At 48.2% G+C, this 22,125-nt stretch overlaps 11 protein-coding genes across 11 annotated transcripts; 5 read left to right on the top strand and 6 right to left on the bottom strand.

Moving 5' to 3' along the window:
• Nucleotides 1-54: 54 nt before the first annotated feature.
• N7517_011194 (putative RING finger domain protein) lies at nucleotides 55-1,283 on the top strand (the record flags this gene model as incomplete). Its single annotated transcript, XM_056728917.1, has 3 exons — nucleotides 55-195; nucleotides 280-1,080; nucleotides 1,137-1,283. 3 exons carry the CDS (start codon nucleotides 55-57, stop codon nucleotides 1,281-1,283), a joined length of 1,089 nt encoding a protein of 362 aa, XP_056574732.1.
• Nucleotides 1,284-1,957: 674 nt separating this feature from the next.
• Nucleotides 1,958-3,194, top strand: N7517_011193 (ankyrin repeat domain-containing protein; the record flags this gene model as incomplete). The annotated part of the gene is made up of 3 exons (XM_056728916.1): nucleotides 1,958-2,542; nucleotides 2,631-2,762; nucleotides 2,943-3,194. The coding sequence occupies 3 exons, from the start codon at nucleotides 1,958-1,960 to the stop codon at nucleotides 3,192-3,194; spliced, it is 969 nt and encodes a 322-aa protein (XP_056574731.1).
• Nucleotides 3,195-4,766: 1,572 nt separating this feature from the next.
• On the bottom strand, nucleotides 4,767-6,302 carry N7517_011192 (ABC transporter transmembrane domain type 1; the record flags this gene model as incomplete). The annotated part of the gene is made up of 4 exons (XM_056728915.1): nucleotides 4,767-5,364; nucleotides 5,417-5,503; nucleotides 5,574-6,192; nucleotides 6,251-6,302. 4 exons carry the CDS (start codon nucleotides 6,300-6,302, stop codon nucleotides 4,767-4,769), a joined length of 1,356 nt encoding a protein of 451 aa, XP_056574730.1.
• Nucleotides 6,303-6,415: 113 nt separating this feature from the next.
• Nucleotides 6,416-9,506, bottom strand: N7517_011191 (ABC transporter integral membrane type 1; the record flags this gene model as incomplete). Its single annotated transcript, XM_056728914.1, has 8 exons — nucleotides 6,416-6,807; nucleotides 6,869-7,031; nucleotides 7,085-8,040; nucleotides 8,105-8,384; nucleotides 8,457-8,683; nucleotides 8,739-9,265; nucleotides 9,350-9,444; nucleotides 9,495-9,506. The coding sequence occupies 8 exons, from the start codon at nucleotides 9,504-9,506 to the stop codon at nucleotides 6,416-6,418; spliced, it is 2,652 nt and encodes an 883-aa protein (XP_056574729.1).
• Nucleotides 9,507-10,623: 1,117 nt separating this feature from the next.
• N7517_011190 (oxidase ustYa family protein) lies at nucleotides 10,624-11,273 on the bottom strand (the record flags this gene model as incomplete). Its single annotated transcript, XM_056728913.1, has 3 exons — nucleotides 10,624-10,902; nucleotides 10,967-11,103; nucleotides 11,156-11,273. 3 exons carry the CDS (start codon nucleotides 11,271-11,273, stop codon nucleotides 10,624-10,626), a joined length of 534 nt encoding a protein of 177 aa, XP_056574728.1.
• An 863-nt stretch (nucleotides 11,274-12,136) lies between these two features.
• N7517_011189 (uncharacterized protein) lies at nucleotides 12,137-12,382 on the top strand (the record flags this gene model as incomplete). Its single annotated transcript, XM_056728912.1, has 1 exon — nucleotides 12,137-12,382. The coding sequence occupies one exon, from the start codon at nucleotides 12,137-12,139 to the stop codon at nucleotides 12,380-12,382; it is 246 nt and encodes an 81-aa protein (XP_056574727.1).
• Nucleotides 12,383-12,834: 452 nt separating this feature from the next.
• Nucleotides 12,835-15,241, bottom strand: N7517_011188 (uncharacterized protein; the record flags this gene model as incomplete). The annotated part of the gene is made up of 3 exons (XM_056728911.1): nucleotides 12,835-13,110; nucleotides 13,175-13,739; nucleotides 13,809-15,241. 3 exons carry the CDS (start codon nucleotides 15,239-15,241, stop codon nucleotides 12,835-12,837), a joined length of 2,274 nt encoding a protein of 757 aa, XP_056574726.1.
• A 1,038-nt stretch (nucleotides 15,242-16,279) lies between these two features.
• On the bottom strand, nucleotides 16,280-16,820 carry N7517_011187 (mitochondrial 54S ribosomal protein mL43; the record flags this gene model as incomplete). The annotated part of the gene is made up of 3 exons (XM_056728910.1): nucleotides 16,280-16,571; nucleotides 16,639-16,721; nucleotides 16,782-16,820. 3 exons carry the CDS (start codon nucleotides 16,818-16,820, stop codon nucleotides 16,280-16,282), a joined length of 414 nt encoding a protein of 137 aa, XP_056574725.1.
• Nucleotides 16,821-16,925: 105 nt separating this feature from the next.
• N7517_011186 (U1 small nuclear ribonucleoprotein 70 kDa) lies at nucleotides 16,926-18,233 on the top strand (the record flags this gene model as incomplete). Its single annotated transcript, XM_056728909.1, has 4 exons — nucleotides 16,926-17,316; nucleotides 17,382-17,509; nucleotides 17,568-17,661; nucleotides 17,761-18,233. 4 exons carry the CDS (start codon nucleotides 16,926-16,928, stop codon nucleotides 18,231-18,233), a joined length of 1,086 nt encoding a protein of 361 aa, XP_056574724.1.
• A 1,160-nt stretch (nucleotides 18,234-19,393) lies between these two features.
• N7517_011185 (ribosome assembly factor MRT4) lies at nucleotides 19,394-20,273 on the bottom strand (the record flags this gene model as incomplete). The annotated part of the gene is made up of 2 exons (XM_056728908.1): nucleotides 19,394-19,940; nucleotides 20,080-20,273. The coding sequence occupies 2 exons, from the start codon at nucleotides 20,271-20,273 to the stop codon at nucleotides 19,394-19,396; spliced, it is 741 nt and encodes a 246-aa protein (XP_056574723.1).
• A 252-nt stretch (nucleotides 20,274-20,525) lies between these two features.
• Nucleotides 20,526-22,062, top strand: N7517_011184 (mitochondrial distribution and morphology protein 10; the record flags this gene model as incomplete). Its single annotated transcript, XM_056728907.1, has 2 exons — nucleotides 20,526-20,622; nucleotides 20,696-22,062. The coding sequence occupies 2 exons, from the start codon at nucleotides 20,526-20,528 to the stop codon at nucleotides 22,060-22,062; spliced, it is 1,464 nt and encodes a 487-aa protein (XP_056574722.1).
• Between the last annotated feature and the right edge of the window lie 63 nt (nucleotides 22,063-22,125).

Genomic DNA, 22,125 nt, shown 5'->3' with positions numbered 1-22,125 from the left:
GCCCTATACTTCTGGCAGAACTCGACCGCCTTTAGCCTCGGCCTAGAACCAAAGATGGATTTCAATCTTGCCCTTTCACCTTACTGGTGGCCTTCAATTTCATATTTTCCTGCAAAATACCACTCCTTGACTCCAGGCTTAGGTCCTGAAATGAGTGAAAACTCTGGCGTCCAGTTCATGGGCGCCAGAATCAAGGTAAACTTCCATCCGTCGTGAAACGGGCGGGGCACCTGATCAGATAACCAAGAACGCAGCTAATAAGATTCCTATTCCTCTCAGCGAACACATCGTGAGATGACCACAGAGAATGATAGAAGCGGCGATGCCGCCTGGGAAGAGCATTTCCACCCCCCTCGGCCCGAGCACGCTAGATCTCGATCCACCCGGACGCCACCCAGAAGACGACGAGCGGAACTCGACTACCGCCGGCCACTCATGCTTTCACGTGGAGATAGTGTCGTGATCGACTTGACCGACGATGCAGACTCCCCTCCTCAAGGAAGCGCGACCCAATTTCCCGGTCCTCTCCATACCCCACACCCGCACCGTCCAAGCTTCCGATTTCCCGGGGATCTGATGAACCACACGACCCCTGCGACTGATCACCGTACTGTGATTGATCTGGAAGCCGAGCCATCGGTTGATCGAGCAGACTTCTCGCCGAACAGTGCGGATGTTCAGTTTGTTGGGTCTTCTTCCGTCAGGCCAAGACCAATAGAACCAAGATTCTTGGACAACAATGGTATTCCAATGCACTTTCCTCCACATATACGGCCACTGAGAGCATTCGGACATGGGCGATCGAGCAGAGATGAGGAAATGGCGCTTCGGCGTGCCGGCAGTAACCTCTATTCGTTGATGTCGGAAACGATTCAGCTTGGAGTACCCGGCTATCCTCAACCTGGTCAGCCTGCGCCCCGCCCCCGCCGATCATCGTACAAAGGACTCAGCCCGGCCCCGGAGGGTTTCGCTCGGATTTTGGCAGAAGATGAGGTGCCTGTCTGCCCGAACTGCCAGGAAGAGTTGGGAACCGGAGAAGGGCTGAAACAACAGATTCATATTGCAAAGCCATGTGGCCATGTGAGTATTATCCATCTTGAGCTGAAATATATTGCGAAAACTAACGATGTTGTCAGGTCTATTGTGGCGAATGCGCTGCGAATCGGTCCATCTCCAAGGCGAAGAAGACAGCTTCCAAGACAAAGCCATTCTCCAAGTGCCAAGTTGCAGGTTGCAATAAACCTGTCAGCAGCCCCACCGCCATGTACCACCTCTATCTGTGATTTACCCTGGGCATTTCTTTGCGGGCACTCATTTGCATTCTGGTGTTATGGCCATTATTCTTTCCTCATTTCGTCGATACCCAAGATGCATGGAACAGGCAGGCGTTTATTCAATATTGATTCATATCCATTTACGATTCCTTCAGGGCTCTCTTGACTTATACATTGGGTTATAAGTTTTGTGGCGCATCTTCTGTAGATGAATTTCATTGCATAATGGATATAGTACCTACGTAACCAACTGACTACTAACATAGGAACCTGATTGACAGAAATTAACGCCCAGGTAAAATTGAATAACTGGCTGAGATTCTTACCATCATCCCAGGTTATACATAAAAAAGTTGTCTGCACAGTCTATGCCTTTTCCGCTTTTTTTCTGCCTATAGAACCCAAAGAACGTATATATAAAGACATCGCAAGGCCACATAAGCTGTCTATTCTTGTAGATATAGTTGCAAATAGGTTGCTAGTAGGTAAAAAAGGGCTAATGGTTGCTTTATATCCGGTTGGAGGTTGTTTAGCGGTTCCTCTCCGTGGACCGAGTATACCTATAACTGCCCAACTTCCTTGAGGGTTTTCCTATCTTAATAATTTAGCCGCTTTTATGAGGCTAACCACTTGATATCTTGATATCTGCAGTCAGATCTCCATACAAAATTGATGTACGACCAATGAAAGGTCTTGACTCGGAAATTACGTCCGTTGTGGAACTTCTCATCACCAAATGCGACGTCAATTTGAAAGGCTTCAATGGTCTGACTCCTCTACATTTTGCAGCTATCAGCGGGCACAGAACACTGGTGGAGTTTCTCGAAGGTGCTGATGTTAAGGCTAAGAATGACAATATTGGTTGGACTTCGCTGCACTGCGCAGCCGGTAGTGGAGACCTAGAACTAGTCAGACTCTTGATCCGGCGCGGCGCGGCAGTCGACGTAGCAGACAACCAGGTCGGTTGGACACCCCTACATATCGGGGCGATGAGCGGGCACAAAGATATCGTCGATGTTCTACTCAACGGCTACAACGAACCGACCGAAGACAATTATGGTTGGACGCCACGCCAATTTGCGGAATTGAACGGGCATGCGGAGGTAGTTGAGCTCTTAGATGTCAAAGACAGCAAGGGTACTGACACTGTGTCTGCAAATGAGGACTTGATGCCGCTAGATGTGGGCGAGAGAGAGAGGAGATCACTCTTGCGTGGTGATCCATCGATAGGCCGAGGCCAAATTGGTATATATGGTCAGATCCATCCAGTGGGTGGGATCAAAATCTAGGGTAGATAGGGTAGCGAGGCTGCAGAGCCTGAGGAAGCCACCTAGGCGGCGCTATCAACACTTTCAGACATCGCTGCACTGTAAGGCGATAAACGACGGGCGGGGAATTGTCGAGATATTATCTGACACTCGCCGTGACTTTTACTTTACCGATGAGGATAAAAATGGGATACTACAGCAGTTCTCGAACGAGAAGGAGGTTGGAACTGCAATCTAGTCAATGCTCAAGAATAGTGGCGAGCATAGGCATAGGCTCAAAGCCGCGTTGTTAGAGAAGGCTGAAGAGGAGGACGATGGGGGAAATGCCCAGATTACATGGAAACCGCTACACTTTGCCGCTAACTACGAGCATGCAGCGTTCACATGACTGTTACTTCAGGACGGCGCTGATAAGCACGCCAAATCCCTTGTGGGCGAGACACCGCTCCATCTTGCCGTCAAGTGTGGGCATAAGACGCTTGCGCGGCTGCTACTTCAGAAGCGCGCTGCTACGGAGGCTAAAGATGAGAACGGCATGATCCCGCTACATTGGGCCGGTGCTACTGGGGATGATGCGGTTGCACAGCTACTACTTCTGAAAGATGCTGATAAAGTCGCCCTTGATAGAAATGGCATGACGCCGCTACACTGAGCCGCCTTTGGTGGGAATGAGGCGGTTACCCAGCTACTACTTCCGAAGGGTGCTGATAAACACGCACTTAATAGACAGGGCGTGACGCCGCTAGAAACTGCCGCTATCAAAGGACATGAAGCGGTTGTGCGGCTGCTTCAATGACGCCTCAGCCACATATACTCCCCTATCACCACCAGTCTAACCTCAGATTCGCTTGAATTCCTCGGACTCGGTAAATTGAAGGCCGCAGAACGTGGAAGAATGATACTTCCTGAGCGTCAGTTGAAAGGTGTCACCAGGTCCACAGGCTTTCCTGTGCCACATTCAGGAAGAGTCAACCAGTCAAGGCGATGGAAAGTCTATGGCAGTCGTGTACCACATTTGATTTGAAAGTCAGAAGCCGTATCAAAAGCGCAGTTTCTGGGTGAAAAGGAGTCCTGCAGTTTTTGACTCCCTGTCATAGACAGTAAACACACTTGATAGTATATAAAATTGTGTGCTCCCTCTAGCTTTGTTTCATGACAGTAAATATACTTAGTCAGTAGTAAACCGCAATACCTGCTCTGCTTTGTTTATTAAACCTTGCTGCCTTCCGTCTGTGCCGCTCGTGAAGTTGTTTACTTTAGCAGAGAATCATGCCCCTATAAAGTCATCAGGTTAATATTTCAAGGATAGGAATAGACTGGGGCCGATTAAAGAGGCATTTAGAATAGAGCTGTAACTATTCATTCATGTTCCGGGTCAAGACGATATGTATTTGCTAGAGGGGACCCATAATATATGGTTTGCGGGACGGCCCGGTGTGGAGCATACTATGGGTCTCTTTAATGGAGAAGGAGGGTTCCAACGAGGTTAATAGTCTCAATAGAATATGGACTGAGGCACTCTTTCTGTAGGCCTAGTAAACTGATAACGAATCGAATACCTTCGCTAAGCAGGGTGCTTCCAGTCCCAACTAGACCGAATTTCACACGGAACAGGTGGACAACGGATTAAATTTCGCTTTGGATTGTCCATCAGATACATCGCGTACTGGAAGCTAGGGGTTCGATCTTTTCCATTCATAAAGCCGTTATCCTCGGCCAATGGGGTCATGAGGTTCCATAACTTGATCCGTTTCCTGGATTGAATACGGCCAAGGATACCATGATGAGTGGAGAATGCCTGACAAAAAAAAAGCCCAACCCCGGTCACCGGGAACATTAAGATTAGAAGTCTTACGCACTAACCAATTGTGCCAGGCGGGCTTAGTATTTTAAAAAAATATATAAGGGGAATTAGTCCACTCGATTTTAGCCTCTCACGCCCTTTTTATCCGGGAGATATAGATAGACAGCCCTAAGTAGAGAGGAAAAGGTGGAAGTTATACAGTTCTACCGTGAAAGTATCCATAAAATCATCGATGACAAGCTGTATGCACTTGTGTATGCCTGGTACCAGTATAATACCTATGCTGAAAAGACTACCAAAAGGACCGTATAAGCGGCCGACTATTCTTGTAATTTTCATTGGATAAATTCATATTATTGCTTGGCTAATAGTACCAATATAAAGAAGTTGCCTGTTTCTGAATTAAAATTAAATCCCCCTTCAACTTGTCTTTGGCCGGAACAGCTCCCAGAACATACCCCTCTCATCCAGGAGTTTTTGCGGCGCTCCCATCTCAGAAATTATGCCATCGCTCATGACCATGACCAAATTCGAGTCCATCAAAGTATTGATTTGATGGGCAATTGAGATGATAGTCCGTCCTTTCAGCCGCTCACGAAGAAGTTCCGTGGCCAATTTCTCGGTGTGTTCATCAAACCCGCCAGTAGGCTCATCCATCATGATAATTTTACCCGGTGATAAGATAGCACGGGCAATGCAGAAGATCTGCTTTTGGCCATCGGACAGATGAATTGAATTGATGTCCGCGCTTAGGCCACCATGTTCGTAAATCTGATTCCAAAGCCCGACTCCCTCCAGGGCAGAGATCATCTCTGAATCATCGAGCGCGGATGATATCCCTAGGGAAATATTTTCGCGGACAGAACCGGGAAGAAGTAGGGGGCTTTGGGAGATTGGGACCAATGCAGAATGGAGCTTTTCTTTGGGAATGGTTGAGATGTCAATGTCATCGATGTATATTTGACCAGATGTGATTGTCACCAAAGAGAGAATGCAAGCAAGTAAAGAACTCTTCCCACTATTGAAAATTTTAGTTTTCATGTCATTAACAAGACTTGCCTTATTCTTACCTTCCGGTTCGCCCACAAATACCGAGTTTCTGCCCGCCCTGCAGTGTAAATGAGATGTCCCGCACAACCAGAGCGGAACCATGCTTCCTAAGGATGTTCCTAGTCCTTTAATTCATTCCAATTTGCTTTGAAGCTTGATGCTCAAGGAGACACTTACCCATATGATGCAGAAACACTTCGAAATTCCATTCGACCTTCCGAAGGCCAACCCTCCGGACAAGCTACCTCTCTTCTAGGGATAGGCTGTAGCTGTGGGTCGTTCACAAATTGTTTGACTCTTGCAATTGCGCCCAGAGAAGTCTCAAGCTGTGTCCAGTTGATGATCAAGAATGTCAACGTTGAGTTGAATGTAAGCAAGTTCACAAGAGCAACGCCGACGGCCCCAGAAGTACTTTGCTTTGTCACAAAAACAGCTAATGTAACCAGAAAGGTGGCAAGGCCCGCAACAAGTAGATCCAAAACAACATGCAACCACTGCTGAATGGAATACATGGTGTAAAATGGTTTCTGAGACGTGTCGAGAAGGTCTATATTTCGATCTGCAAATTGACGTTGCCAATGAAATGCACGCACAGTAGTGAGTCCCTCTGTTGTCTCTAGAAAATGGGCGTAAAGAGGAGCCTTTGCTTCCAGATCGAGGAGTCGGATCTGTCGCGAGGTACGCAAGTAGAAAGCCTGGATTATCCATACTGCAAGGATGCAGAAGGGAATTGCGACAGCCATGTAGCCTGATCCAGTGGCGATTAAGGCCCCTTGTGCAATACAAGTCAAGAAGGCTATTTGGTAGTCAGCATTTAATCATCTTTTAAACTTGGAGAAAAGGAGATTTCGCACCCTGAATTGTTATGGCGAAGGCAACTGGAAGCTGCATGTCGAGAAGAGACATGTCTTGGCTAAATCTGGAGATGTTCAAAGTTTTCAAGTTAGTATATCCATTGAGATCTAAACGTTTGAGATATCTCAAATATAGGGTTTACCTATTGATCAAACTGCCTGTATCTATCTGGGCCAGGCTAGGCCAAGGTGATCTAAAAGCTCATCAGCAACAAATTCAGTCTGATACTCAAGCAGCGCTACCCCAAATACCCACCAACCAAACGAATTGATGTAGTAGGTGTAGAGCGAGATGTCCCCATCGCCTCGAGAGATATTGGAAACTGTCTCTCTTTTGGGTGTTTTTCCGGTTTCTTTCTTCGCTTCCTGTGTTCGCCCTAGCTGGGGGTCACTTTGTTTGCTCTCTTCTTCGGCCTCCCTGTCTTCGGGACCTGCGGAACATGAAAGGCTCTGTATGTACTGATTCTTCTTCGCCAGTTCCTCGAAAGACCCTTGGCCTTCCATGTGGCCATCTTTTGAAAGAACAATCAAATTATCGGCTTCTTTCAGATGTTTCACTAGTGAAATAAGGGGAATGGTCAAAATCGTAAACATTTGAGGGGGTAAAGTTAGACTAACCAGCTGTTGTCACGAGAATGGTTGCGATGTCCAGCCTCCTGGCCAGTCCAGTACGACCAAGCAGTCGCTCAAAAATTGACCTCGATGTCACTGCGTCCAAAGCGCCGAAGATGTCATCTAAAACCAGCAAAGACGGCCTTACGTAGACTGCTCTGGCCAAAGCCTAAGTCACGTAGGTTAACATCAGGGACGGAATGAGGTCACGGGTATACTTACTACTCGCTGCTTCTGTCCTCCACTAAGCTGGGCTCCCGAGCTCCCAGCTACTGTGTCGAGACCAAGAGAAAGGATAGTGCTTTCAACGTCCAGGTTGCACACATACACCACTTCTTTGAGCCACCTTTCGTCAAGAGGCGATTCTCCGATAATGTTTGCTCTTAGTGTGCCATTGAATATCCATGGAGATTGCTGGCAATACGCAGTCTTCACTGAACTGACAGAAAAACTTCCTTTTGTGCGGTGCATCTCACGCAGCATTGCTTTGAGCAAGAATGACTTACCAGAGCCAATAGGGCCAGTCACGGCTGAAAACGAAGCGCGTTGTATCTTCAGCGTTAGCCCACGGAGTATTGCTGGGTGAACTAAGCCCAAGCTAAAGCAGCAATCAGTCATGCAGACAAGAGCCTCGGGCTGAGTCGATGCTGATTGAAGTTCGATCCCTGACGCGCTATCGAGTACCAGATATTTATCAACGGATGGATCTTCGTCCACTTGGTTTTCCTTGCAAATAAATTCTTGAATCCGATCAAAACAGCCAATAGCGGATGTGAATCTAGTCAAAGAGGCAGATAACAGTACCACGGGCTCTGTCAACAGAGAAATCAAGGACAAAGATGTGAAGGTAACATCAGTGTTGGGTGTCTCTAGCCCGAGGTTCAGCTGTGTAGCGGCGTACACGGCTATTGTTAGAGCGGGGGCGATGGCAGTCGATATTGCGCCCAGAACATTGACAGCAACAACCATTGACCGGAAGGGCTTAGATTGATGTAGTTCCAATTGGCGAAGGCTGTGTGTTTTAGAAGCCACGTCCGTCTCAACACCAAACATCTTGATTTGGCGCATTTCCTTCAGAACCACCGAAGTAAAATTAACTCTCTCTTGAACAGCATGTACCCAGGTTTTTTGCATTTCTCGCGCTTTGGGGGCGAGATAGGAGCATCCTAGAACGCTTACTGTAGTTTCATTAGTTCCTTTTTTCCACATATATTTCCATTGCCGCGTTCAAAAAGCACACACCTAGAGCAACACCCAGAGCAGCTACCGAGGGGTATCCAATAGATCTGCCCAAAAGCACCAGCGCAATAACAATCTCTATTGGGGATGCCCAGAGCTCATGGGAGTCTAATAGCCCGGTGGCAATTCGATCAATATCGGTGCTCATCAACGTGGTCGAGCTAGCCTCTTGACGGGGGTCCGCAGCTTGGCGTAGTGTCTTTGCATATATCATTGTAACTAACGACCCGCGAGTCATAGTGAGCATGCGGACAACTTGACGCTTGTAGAGAGCAGTGCTTACCTAAAGGTTTGGGGTGAAGGTCATTAGCGGATGCGAGTCATCAAGCTAGCAAAAGACATATGATTTACTCACTGCTATCCCCACATAAACTAACACCGTCGCGCCGACGATTCCATATTTGACCCCAGATAACTCACTGGAGCCATTCTTGGAAACGTAGCCAATAAGGTCGTTAATGAGATAGGGCTGAGCGAATTTGAACCCAACTAAACAAAGGCGAGGAACGACTGCCGCTGCCACTGTCCACTTCAAATCGTAGATGACTTTACAGAGCAGTGCGAGCCGTCGCGTGCATTTTTCTGGAATTCATAATTAGTATCAACATTATCCATCCTATATCATATGAAAATTCACCTTCGTTGTTCTTCCATCCCTGATGATGGCCGGAGGCAATAGACTTAAAAGAGAGTTCTTCGTCCAGGGGATATAGATCATCGAGGGATAGGTTGCCTCGGAAGCCACCAATAAAGAACCGATTGAGCCACCAATAGGTACTGTGACTGAAGATCCCGGTTGAACTTTCTGGTGAGATACGATCGTATTGTGGGATAAAATGTTTTCTCTTTTCATACGTCTCCAGCAGAAGCAACAAAAATCGGGTTGTGAGTGCACTCGTGGCTGTCGCTGCGATCGGGTAGCTTGTAAGATGCAACAGCCACAGAGTCCGGACTTGCGCAATTTCAAATATTACGCTGCCCAGCAAATACATGCAAATCAAGCTCGAAGGCCTCAGTGATCGTGTATGCTCATAGAATGATAGCAGTAGCAACGCCAGGGTGCTGGTCACCGCGATCGCAGCGGACGGAACCGAGATCCTTGTTCTTGGAGAGTGCGGCAAACACCAGAAAACGAGGAGAACAATATTCAGTACTAGCAGTAGGCTGGAGAGCACCTGCGTGGCATTTCAAGATTACATTAGCTTTCAAACTTAATTTCAGGGACAGGAAAGCAAAAGGAGCACTTACCATTTTCCAAGTGCCAGCAGCACCAAGGTGTACTTTTTCAGGCCCTCCGCACATATGGCACCACCGAAAAAGGCATAAAGCAAGAAATAAAAGATCTGGAGCCAAAGTTAGAATCCCCTGCTCGAAGAGCAAGGTAAAATCGAACTCGCGACGACATGGCAGCACTCGTGGTCCGAAGTGAGTGTCGGCAGAAATATCACACTCCATCTTCACATTCCAAGCGAGGCAGCTGAAATGTCAGAGATGTGAGTGGAAGAGAAGAGAGGAAAGAGAGGAAAGAGCATTCCAGAGATATAGAAGAGCAGGGGATGGTCTTCCAAGGTTACTCGCACGTGCTCCTTTCCAGTGATTACAATGCTAACACAAAACCCCCGGTCAAACAGATTACCTATAATATTCACAGGCTTACCGAGGTGAGCCTCAATAGGGCTATAATTTCAAATACAAGCCAAGTCAAGATGAGTGGTTATCAGATCTAGATGGCAGAAGTATTTTAAGCCAGATTTGAGATTTGCTCTTTTACAAAACCAAGACCTCGGATATAAAATGCGTTTCCCGGACCCCCGAGATATCATTGCATGATTCAAAATTCTCCTCTTTAGGTTCGTGACGTCTTGAGGTACCTCCTCTAGATATTCACCCGCAGTTAACATCCTTCTCCGTTCCGTGTTTGAACCTCCCTATCTGATACAAGCGCCCAAAGAACGTGATACAGGGTTGACGATTAGAATGTTCGGTCAATTCCTGTGTGGGAATGGGTTTATGCTGGCTGCTACTAGACCTCCAATCCACCGGTCTAGGAATAAGTAGAAGGGAAATATAGGACTCATGACCTTTACTAATGATACTATTTAAAAGAGTGTCTAGAATCCAGGTATAACGGGTCAAATGAGACACAGGAAAACATTTGCTAAAAATACTTTGAAAGTATTGCTTGGGCTACAAGTTCTATACCCAGAAAGCCATATAATATCACACATTCTACACTTCCAATTTTAACTATAGCAAACTCTTTGATATTCCCGAAAGGACTAGGACCTAATAGGTGGAGCCTATAAGAGTAGTTATCCAACTCTTAATTGGTCAATATTAGCTCCGATTTTATATAAGACCCACTTCAATCTGTTGTTTAGAACCTCACGGGAATTTTGTATGAGAAAGGATTCGTGAATTGATTGACAGGTTATAAGAGGGGTTCTAATTTGGATAGAAAGTGACAGTCTGCTGGTAGTTTGGCAATTTCGAATATGCATCTGCACCACCATGGGGAATCTTTAACGCTCCTCTGCGGGTAAAGCGTGCATCTCCATCCACTCAGTCAACTTATCAAATCGGCGACATTTATGGTGCGTCAAGAAATCTGCCTCGGCCCCAAGTGGCTTGGAGTCATCTAGTCTCAACAGCACAGGCGTCACATCCCCTGCACACATGAGATGAATACGCAGCGTCTCAATGCAGTGGTCAACATGGGTTCTTGACATCTCCAGGGATCCCCGAAATCCCTTCGGTGGCACTTCGTATGAGTCCAGGTAGGTGTACTGTCGAATCATGTTCTAAAATGAGAAATTGAAATTAGTCACCCAAGTGAGATATCCAGGTAGGTCATTATTCACATACCAGACAATGCAGCTGATGGAACACCTCTACGTTAGCTTCGGCGCCTCCACCATATTGCGCAGGTGTTAGCTTCCAGTTCGCATCTGCGGATCGATTGAGGGAGGATAGCTTGCTGAGAGGAACGTTGATATCGTTTTCTATGCAACTTTAGTGGCTTGGCCGAAGATTGAAATTAACTGCAATACTTACGTCTCCAAAGACGATCCCATGCGAGGTCTAACTTTGGAGTCGGCGATCCCCGATAGATGGACTCCTGGTGGAACTCGTTTGCCCAGTCGATCTCGTAATATTTCACTGCCTCTAGCATTGGGGCTAAAATAGTTCCAATTAGCAGATCTTTCAATGGTTCTGGGCCACTTGGCCAGGCAACTTGGAGCCCACAATAAGATGATAACTGCATCGCACATTTCAGGTCACTGGGTGCAAGAATGGTGAGCGATGCAGCAAACAGCAAGAAGGCCCCTCCAAAAAATGCAATAGAAATGGCCGTTAGGAACGGCACCTGGCAGAAACTTCGATCGATGTGGGATCTTTTTATCCCGATGAGAGGTAATTTATTTTGCTCTCCATACTTTTCTACTGAGAGGTCTTCCTTCTTGTAAGACAATGTGAACACCATTTTCGTTTTTTCTCAAGAGTCGGATGCTTTTATCCTCTTGTAAGTCCGGGGTGTTGGGAAGCACGTAACGAGAATAAGGTGAAAGAAAGAGCTGACAGCTTCGGTTGATTCTCCAGCACGGTTCCAAAAACATGAAAAGATGCTTATTGAAAGACGTACAGTGGTCTGCCATTCTAATTTGATCAAAGATCCCCGTACAAATGTGGTATCTATCGGAAGAATCCAAACTTGCCACTAGCCATACAACTGAAGAACATATGGACGTATCTCACAACTGCGTAATTGCTTCTCTTACCGTTTGGGGGAAATGCTAGTTTATTGGAGTTGATGCCCATGCATTGTTACATTGGTGGAACATGAACATACGTCTAGTTAGGTATTGATGGGTAACTCCAGTAAGTGTAGTTGCTTCTGGGGCTTGAGACGGGTCTGCTTCCAAATTGCTATAAAGACCGGCTATTTCCTACGTCCTTTTACTCACAATCTGCTTCTACATTCAATCCAATTTACACACATACCAAAACCTAGCTTTGGTCTCTCGCCCTGTCAAAATGAAATTCTCATTTGCTTTGTTTGTTGCGCTTTCTGCCTCTTTTGTAGCTGCAGTCCCCGTTAGCTCGCCCAATGAAGCAGCCGGCGCTGCGTACTTCGAGAAGGCCTACTCGGAGAAACGCTCTCTCAAACAGGATGATGCTGCCGGCTATTGGTTCAGTAAGGGCTACGAGGAGGAACGCTCTCCTAAAGAGGACGGCGCTGCCGCTTTTCGAGACGAGATGGCCTACGATGACCCGAAATAAGTTACAGCAAAGGTTGGTTTATCTTCTATTGCCTTTCATTGAAATTGGTCGCTGGCTTACCCACACGAGCTCAGCCTGTTAGTTTGCGCGATCATGTGAGCCTTTGTGAGGGTTTGAGGACCTTGCATGAATATAAGCTCTCATTTACGTTGCAATTACATAGCCATTCATTCAATTTGAAATTTATTCCTCTTACCTACAAGCCGTTGATTAGATGGTAGCTGGTTATTCAAGTAGCTGCAGAAAAATTTCAGTCCATATCTCGAGCTAAAGGCAAGTTGACGTCGAGAAATACACAAATTCCGAACCGAATTGGACATCTGTGTCATACCTTGTGTAATGGGTAAATCAAATAGTCGTGGGACGATGGCTTTCTTTCGGGTATTGAAGTATTGAACATGGCCCAATGTGACTCCTCTCTAAGCGTGATCAACTCTAGTACTCGTCTCGATCTATTTTCCCAACCCTCTCCGGGTCACGTACTTCTCTTCGGTTGTGATCTCCTCGTCATCTTCCTCCTCACATTCAAACCGCCGATTCGCTCGTGAAGCTAAAGACCTCCCAGCACCAAGTCCCAACCTCCCGAGCGGCTCCTTCTCCTCCGATGTATCACCAATCCACCCAGGAATCTCATCCAGGGACTTGATCGTATTCTTATTCTGACCAACAGTCAAAGGCAGCTTTTCGGCAATGGCAGCTCCGATTCTCATCATAGCAAACGAGTCTAGCTGTGCAGTCCAACGAGGTGTCCAGGTGGCGTAGATGGCAAGTGGGATGAGCATCAAAACGTACAATCCAAGAAGAATAGAAACAAAAATAATGCCCACCTCTAGATATGACGGGGATTTGTGTATCCGCGCCAAGATCGAAATTCACTTGCAATGATTTTTGTGCTGGGCCGACGCCATTCTGCATCCAGGCTTTGGTTGCCAAAAATGCGGCAGCTTCAAAGGCATTCTTAACACGTTCTTGGTCGTAGTTGAAATTGGAGAGCCACTGGGCAACTTCCGAGTTAACTTCCGTGCCATTCACACCTCCATCTGTATTGCTAATGCAATAACTGATGCCATTGGTGCTGTCATGCTCCCCGCTGGTTCCGGAGAGAAGAATAGCTAGGGGAGCCAGGTCGACACAAGACCCTGCATAAGCAGGGACCTGCTCCACAGGTACATTAAAATTGATGACGGAAGCATAAGCTTGGGGATATGCCTGACGACTTTGAATAAAAGATGTGTCTCCGAATAGCGCCATAGCTATTGTCAGTAAGGGACCTTTGTTGGCAACCACTTCTAGCGGCAGAGTTGGATCATTCGCTGTGTTGAGATCGCGCCGCAAATCACCAATCTTGTGCTCCTCGCTGCGCTCGATATGTGAGTATCTTGCTTGAAAACAACAAAAAAAACAAATTAAAAACCTAGAGACTTACTCGCCGTTGATCGTCTCTGGCTCACAGTGTTCTCCACAAAGACTATTGGGATATTTTTCGAGCAATGGCCCAGCAATTTTGCCATTCATATAGTTCGGTAGCTCAAAATATCCAGCAGTTGTGTCGAGTGTCACCTTATAGAATGTACTATTTTGCTGGTTCGTGTTCAGTTTGTTCACATTGTATTGAATCAATGTCACATTCAAATAAAGCTCCTCGGTGAAGTCTTGTCGGTCCCGGGTCGATTTCCATGGCGACGTGGTCAGGTCCCCAGGCATACACGCCTGCATTCCCCAGGTATACACGAGACCATTGGGGTCGGTAGTGACGTTCGTATAGCCAACGTAGAAGGCACCGTCAATCTTGTCACACCCGGTGGGGAATTCAGTTTGGGCAATTCTATCATACTGAGCACTCGAATTGAATCGCGGGATAAATTGCTGATAAAGTCCAGTGTTATAGCCACTCGGGAGCTCCGCCAGAAATGGCTCCGCTAATTGGGAAATATTTGCCAAAGTACTACCGCCGTATCTGCAGGATTGCGGCAATTTCTGGGTGCCATATTTGAGCACGCAAGTGACGTTGGCGCCCTGCCAGAGCTGGGACTGGACCTCTGAAATTGTCGTTGAGGTTAAAGCGCTGCGTGTCATGGACACAACAAGGTTCGAATCATCACCGGCATTCCCTTTAAACTGGTCTGGGATATCCAGTTGGCCATTTACCCAAGTAGGGTAAGTTGGTATCTTGATAGTGCGAGTCGAGAGGAACAATTGCTGAAGCGGCGATATCACGGAACCGAGGAGATTCAGAAGGATAGCCAGCAGAAGGAATGAACTTCCAAGCCGGTTCCACCCATCGGTGGCGAGGAATGGAAGAATTCTGGCGTAGGTCGCGAGATCGGCCCAGCCTTTATCTGCCAAGGTCATCACTTGCCGGACCGTGATACCCTTATGGGCCCTTTGTTGAATAAAAATGACTGCTGCGCTGGAGCAGACTGCGGAGGTCAGGGGAATGGTCAAAACACTAACAACAGACTGGATAATTCGAGCAGCGCGATACCACCGTTCATTGCGACCGAAAAGAGGATTTTCGTAGTTCCTATCAGGCTCTGCCCAATTGCTGTTATCAAGGGCCCGCAGGTCATAATGCTTTGTGGTGATGGGACGGAATGATAAATAGCAGGTCACCACCCATGCGAAGATTGCCAAGCCAATGTATAAAAACACGATGGATAGGATATACCCGGAGCGATGCAGTCTTGCCGACGGGGGAGCTGAGAGAGTTGGCTTTTGTGGCTCTTGGTCACCTTCATCTGAATTTCGCGTGGCTTCAGTCTCGGATATTTCATCTTGAATTGGGCTAACTGCATTATAGGAATGTCGTGATCCTCGAGAAAGAGATCCCGACGAGATTGAATCTGGCCTTGGCGCCATGGCTCTAATAGAAGTCGTGGATCTTAGGCAGAGGAATACCCAGCGTTTTTTTTCTTTCCCCCTGTGATTAGTCTAGCTTAGCCTAGCCCCGGGGGCGGTTTCGTTCATACGAGAAAATTGGGGCTAAAACATCTTTCAGTAGTGATCATCGCGATGTGCCGCGATTCATGTGGCTTAGACCGTCTTCGCCAATAAGAAGCTACATGCTCTGTACTTTGTACTTTGTGGGTGACTTTGGGTGTATCCGCATGCTTGAAACAAGGCAAAGACGCCTGCAGAGCTTCAATTAGGAACCTCAAGATCTACTCTATTATCATTTACTATGTTGTGCTCGGGTCATCGAATCCTAAAAAGGAGATCCCTTCTACCGGTAGCACTATAGGCCCCGAGTCTCGAGGTTTCTAATTCAAACGGTCGACCCGTGGACTTTCCAGATAAAAGCAAGTTGCTAGCTAATGACCTCCGAGGCCACAATATACACATGTATGTCAAGGTAGTTACCAGAAGTAGTCGAAGTACTAGGTACTAATCGGTAATGTAGGCTTTGGCGAATATTCCTCTTGCTGGCGGGATAACGAAATAACATCTATAGAAATGAAGAGTATACATGACGGGTTTGGTCAAGTCAGGCATCAAGAGATTCAAGCAAGAAGTTGCAAAGGAAATTCACTACGGAGATACCTACATTTCAAATGCATACATATGTAGAGCAAACAAATCTTGCAACATCTATAACATATCTCTCAGTCACAACCCAAAATCCAAGGCTGAGACACTTGAATGTGCATATAGGTTGTTAATCTTGAAGTACGGATTGTTCATTGTAGACTTGTTGTCTTCAAATTGATGCAGGCTTGAGTTTGGTATGCATAAAATATGGGGTTCAAAACACCATTGGCTTCCAGGTAGCAAATAGACAAGAATGAAGAAATAAAACAGAACCCAGGTCAATAGTACAGTAGATTGCAGTGGTGATACCTGATAATCACCACCGCTGAGAGAACAAGAACCGTAAAAAACAAAACAAAATACCTCCGTCTAGACACCCCGAAGATCGCCGTGGTATGGTGACCAGATACCACGCACACTCTCATTCAAACTTGTGACCGGCTTCTTGACCCGCTTCAACTTCTCTCCACTGGCTTCCTTGAGGAGGTTTGCCTTCTTCAAGATTTCGCTGGGGTCTAAGTTCCGTACACATACGGGCTTCTCACGGCCATTGATGTAGAGGCCCTTGATCAGAGGGTGCTTCTGGGGTCGGGGAGAGACACGGATCTCAATCTGAGGGTTTTCGCGGGCGAAGGCGGGGAGGTTTTTCTCCAAGAAAGCACTGCGACATTCAATGTCAGTTCGGATGTTTCTGGAAAGGCAAATTGTACCATTCAGGGTACACCTACACCATGCCCTTTGAGCTGCCCGCCCAGTTGCAGTAATGGAAGTCAAGGCGTTTGCATTGTAGGATGAAGGCACCGGCGCCGTTCTAAGGAGATCGCCTGGGTCAGTTCGGCAATTGAATATGAGGGATATGGAAATCACATACCCTGGCCGCCGTAGACGTTCTAATTCCACGCAAAGGCATCGTTCTAGTCGTCAATACTTATTGTCGTAGTTTACAAGTCGCGATGGCTCTCCGGGGCATTTTCTGGTGCACGTGATTGTCAAGGGCGGTGAGTTCGCGGCACCAATGGCGTGTGCAGTGAACTTCCATCATTCGACAGAACTGCGACGCGAAGCTCTCTCACTCCTGATCGACTTTCACACATCGTCGCTACCCCACGTCCCGACTTTGTCTGCATTGGGTTCACAACTCAGTATGACAGATAAGCTCCCCCCGCCGCTTTTGGCGCTATTCCAGCCTCGTCCACCCCTTCGATATCTGCCTCCAGGCGATCGCGCACCAGATGACTGTCAAAAGAGCACTATCTCTGGAGTTGCCCAGTTCCTTGCCGATGCTAAAACTTTTGCCGACGAAGTTCCCTACAATGCAACGGAAAGCTGGGTGCAGCGCAAATTGCGTCAGAAGACAGAGAAGAAAGAGCGGCTAGAGAAGCAGATAGCAGATGGACTGCAACACTGTACGCTTTGTCTTCTTCTCACTTGAATTTTTATTTCAAGATGCTAACGTGGCTACGTCTTATAGTCAATCCAGAGAAAGATCCTCAAGCTCGAGGTGACCCATTCAAGACTCTCTTTGTTGCACGCCTCAGTTATGAAGTCAAAGAAGCCGACCTAGAACGAGAATTTGGCCGATTTGGCCCCATTGAAAGAGTATGTATTGTTTTCCTTATGCTTTGTGAAAACTGCAAGTGCTAACATTGTATGACAGATTACCCTGGTCAAAGATACAGTATCAGAGAAGAAAAAGAAAGCCCACCAAGGCTATGCATTCATCGTGTATGAGCGCGAGAAGGATATGAAAGGTATCACCACCATGCCAAATTATTTGGCACTAACCCAACTCGTTTATTCCGTCTTGCGGTAAGAAATGTTGCTGACACCAGTTATTTCCCCAATATCAGCGGCCTACAAAGAAACAGATGGCATCCGAATCAAAGACCGACGAGTCCTGGTAGATGTCGAGCGCGGCCGCACCACCAAGGGGTGGAAGCCTCGTCGCTTTGGTGGTGGCCTCGGAGGGCGCGGATACACCAAGGCTATGCCTTCCCGCCCCGGTGGCCCTGGTTTCAACGCACCATCTGGTCCAGGTGGGTATGGAGGCGGATTCCGCGGAGGCTTCGGTGGCAGAGGTGGGGGTGGTGGCTTCCGTGGTGGAAGTTTCCGCGGTGGCGGTGATCGCGGCGGTGGTGATCGCTTTGGTGGCCCTCGCGGTGGTATCGGATACCAGGGTAACCGTGGCGGCTTTGGTGGACAGGCTCCCCCAACGCCCCCTCTGGCCCTGGCGGTGGACGCAGCGGAGGCTTCAGAGGTGGCTTCGGCGGTGATCGTGGTGGTGACCGCGGTGGTGGCGCCGGCAGATTCGACCGTGGTGTAACCGGCAGCAATTCAGAGCCTGTGCGACCTCGAGACAGCTTTGCCGACCGTGACCGCCGCGACTATGACCGCGACGACCGTTACAGAGATCGTGATCGTGACCGCATGGGAGACCGAGGCATGGGAGACCGAAATGGAGGAGACCGATTCCGGGACCGGGATCGTGAGCGTGGTGGTGACAGGTATGGCGGCGGCGGCAGCCGTGATGGTGGTCGCGACGGTGGTCGTGATGCTGGTCGGGAGGATTATGGACGCAAGCGAAACCGTGAGGATGAACCTGGACACGATGATCCTCGTTCCAGGAGAAGGTACTAAACCTTCACTTATCCCCCGGGTCTTACCTCTTTCCGATCAAAGTCTGGGCTTGCTGGTGGGTATAACTGATCTACCCAGTTTTCATGACTCTTTCTTAAGGGTAAGGGGGTAAATCATGAATTTGGCCCATGTGCAATTCGGTCCATTGTAACGATCACAACCGTCCATGTTTTCCACCTCATGCCGCGATATCAGCATCAAAACTCGATGCCAAAGTGGTTATTCTCTATATCCCCTGCTTGGTCCACCTAAACTCCCTGGCAGACGGAGACCCTCATGAATTGTGCTTGTATTCCCCGTTCTCTCTTTGTTTCCCTTGGGTGTTTTCTTTCTTCACTTGTGTTCCAATGCTCTTTCTTTTTTTTTCCTTTTTCATCCCCTTGGTCCTAATGAGATTTCGTTTACTCTGCAGGGGTAAGTATTTGTATTTTAGTCGGTCCTCTTCCGCGCGAAATGGAATCTGGTGAACCATCAGGTAAGACCAGGTAAGGACCATGTGAAATGACTGAAGGCAGGTATCTTGCTAGATAGATGAAAGTCTAGGCATTACAGCTAGCGGTTCTGTACTACAGTTGATAAATGTCCAAGAACGAAGTAAATTTGTAGACTTTTTTTCGACCTGGTATCCGAATCTTGTCATAGGCTCATAATCCAGCAGGAGGGATAGTCCCCCCCATATAAGAATGAGAGAAAGAGAGATAAAACACACAAGTCTTCAATATATTTGCAAAGAAAGCGCCCTCACCAAACTCCATAAGATGCCCAGCAGAGTTCTTTTTTTCGGCCACACGGAAGCCGAATGGGAAAGAGAAGAAATAAAAAACGGAAAAACATGAAGATCCCCATCTATGCATCAACATCCATTTTACCCTCAGTCTCGAGGAGCTTGACCTCCTCAGTACTCCGCGTCCAGTAGGCCTTGAGATCGACCTTGAACTCGGACGATGTGACACCGAACATCTTCATCAACGTAGTCTGTCGTGAGTCCAGAGTCTCTCCCTCTTTGCATACGGGGTAGCCCTCCTGGCCCTCGACCAACTCAAGCATAACCTTGCCCTTCACCAGACGGGTGGGGACACCGAGCTTGCGGAGCGCGGGCTCAATGGTGTGGCTGACAGGCTCATCCTGCTCAGCAGGAATCTCGCCGGCCCGAGCGGTAACCAGACCGTTAGGAATGGTGAAAGAGCGGGTGGCGACGGTTCCAGCGCGGGCAAAATCCTGGGGACGGAAGGTGTCGAAGTATTCGATCACTGATTCCGGAGTGCGGGAGGTGAAGAGCAATCCAACGGCGCCGGCGAGGAAAGGAGCGAGTTTGCGCAGGTTGGGAGCGGCTTCGCTTTCGATATCAGAGCCAAGGGCCTTGCCCATGACCTTTGTCTTACCGAAGAAAACTCTAGAATTACATTGTTAGATGACTGATCTTGGTTGAAGGGTTTGCATATCAATATTTGATATCGGATCCACCGCTGGTATTCAGCGCTTTTTCCGATTCAATATCTCAAGCAAATGCCGATTGGAGTGATGATTCTTACCGGCTGTCGCCGAATTCAGTGCGCACATCCTTCAAGTAGGTGTTTCGCATGTTATCGACCGCAAAGAGGAAAAGGTGATCATATTCCTCGATACATTCCCGAATGTTGGCGAATAGCCGGCGGGTCTGCTCCTTGTGATCTTTCTTGACAGTCTTCGACTCGTGGACGACGCGCGCACGCTTTGAACGAGGCATGGTGAATTATGATTTTAGAATTGGTGGTTCAATGAATTCAGACAGAAGGTTAGATGTTTCCCCCACAGACATTTTTTCTTCGCTGATAACCGGATTAACCTACCGCCGGGCTTATCCAACGCTAACCTGAATGGGGCAATCAGCTGTGATCTCTTAGACACGGTCCATTTCAATTGTGCTTCCTTTAGACGGTCTTTTCTTTGATTTTACCGTGCTAGTCATATTGTCGCCTGCAGGGGCCAATTCTGGACAATGCTGGACTTTATGGACTACATCCAGCTATCCTTCGCCGAGGCGACCCACTGGAATCGCGACAACTCGTACTCGTCACTCAACACTACCGCTCAATGTATGCGATTGATTTATCCCTGAAAGTCACTTTATAGAATAGGGAACTTGCTGGTCTAACATATCTGGTGCAGCGATCCTAGATTTCTCGACACCCGAACGATTACGCGTTCACCTTTCGTCACTGGCCACCCCCCATTTTGCGACAAGTTACACACTCGGCACCGTTGGATTACTCGATGGATCTGTGTCATACCTATTTAGTACTGTGCCATTCAACAACCTACCAAGTGGAAGCGCATCAATCCCGCTTCGAAAGATATCCCCGGGATACCGCCAAGTGCAGGCCCCCGCGCCCCCGATCCAGATATGGGGATCGGACTCGCTATTAGACAGCGTGAGGATTCCCGGGCTCAAGGCCGGAAGTCACCCAAAACAATCAAATCTCAAAGATGGAGAACACAGTAGAGAAAATGAGGCAAAGCGGAAAGCCACTCTCCTCCATGCTTCTCTCCATCTTCCACCTCCCACCACTCTATATGCGCTCTTTCTGCGCAGAATCTCTACCAATATGCAGCTTTCACTAGCTGTCTGCTCCACTCAGGGACCGCCGCAATCCAAGTCCGCACCACAGGCTTCAATGCTCACACAGCTATCCCACGACACGGGCAAGTACAGCAACGAGTATCTCTTCAGTACAGACAACGCCCTATTCGGTTGGCGAGGACTCTGGAACTTCGGCCCAGATCCTCGATACACACGCAAGGACGTCCCACCACCATTGTCCCTCCTGTCCGCAGGCGCAGAGGCATACTATTCCCCCATCTCATCACTGATCGGCATGTCAACCGGCTTACGATTCACCACATTACCCGCAGCCACAGAGGTCCCGCCATCATCATCACATTCCAGCATCCCAACACCCATCTCAACCTTCCCCTACACTCTAACATTAACATTAGCCCCGATTGTGGGCTCTTTATCAACAACATACTCTCTCCGCGCCTCGCCCAATCTTGCCTTCAGCTCTCGCTTCGGCTTCAACGTCTACAGCTGGGAAAGCGAAATGGTCGCTGGCTGCGAGTTGTGGCGTCAAAACAAGAAATCCAGCTCTTCCAGTGACGACGATCTGGAATGGGCACGCCGCAAAATGCGCATGCATGACTTCAGCGTTTCCCTGCCTGGCTCGCCGGCTTCTCCGCTCCTAGAGGACCCGGCTCGTCCCGAGGGCCCGATGGGTTCCAATGGTCACAGTGAGGCCGAGACGAGTGATTCTGTCATTAAGCTGCGCATTGATCAGTCTTGGAATGTGCGGCTTCTCTGGGAAGGCCGGGTCAAGGAGCTCCTGGTGAGCGCGGGCGTCGGGCTGGGTCCGGGTTCGTTCTCAGTGTCGCCTTCTGCTTCTTCGGCATCGGCCAGCGGTTCGGCCCAGAGTGGAAGCGGGGCTCCTGGGATGTCATATTGGCGTGGGGTTGGGGTCTCGGTGTTGTACTCTTCGTAAGTTACGTGCTATATAAGACCACATTTGTTGTCTAGGAGGAAAATAACTGCTCCGCTGGGGTAG

The sequence above is a fragment of the Penicillium concentricum genome, assembly GCF_028827145.1.
Source record: "Penicillium concentricum strain IBT 3081 chromosome Unknown utg000006l_segment0_segment0, whole genome shotgun sequence".
In the NCBI taxonomy this organism is placed as follows: Eukaryota; Fungi; Ascomycota; class Eurotiomycetes; order Eurotiales; family Aspergillaceae; genus Penicillium; species Penicillium concentricum.
Note: the sequence above shows the minus strand (reverse complement) of the source record. Positions and strands in the feature narration are given on the sequence as shown.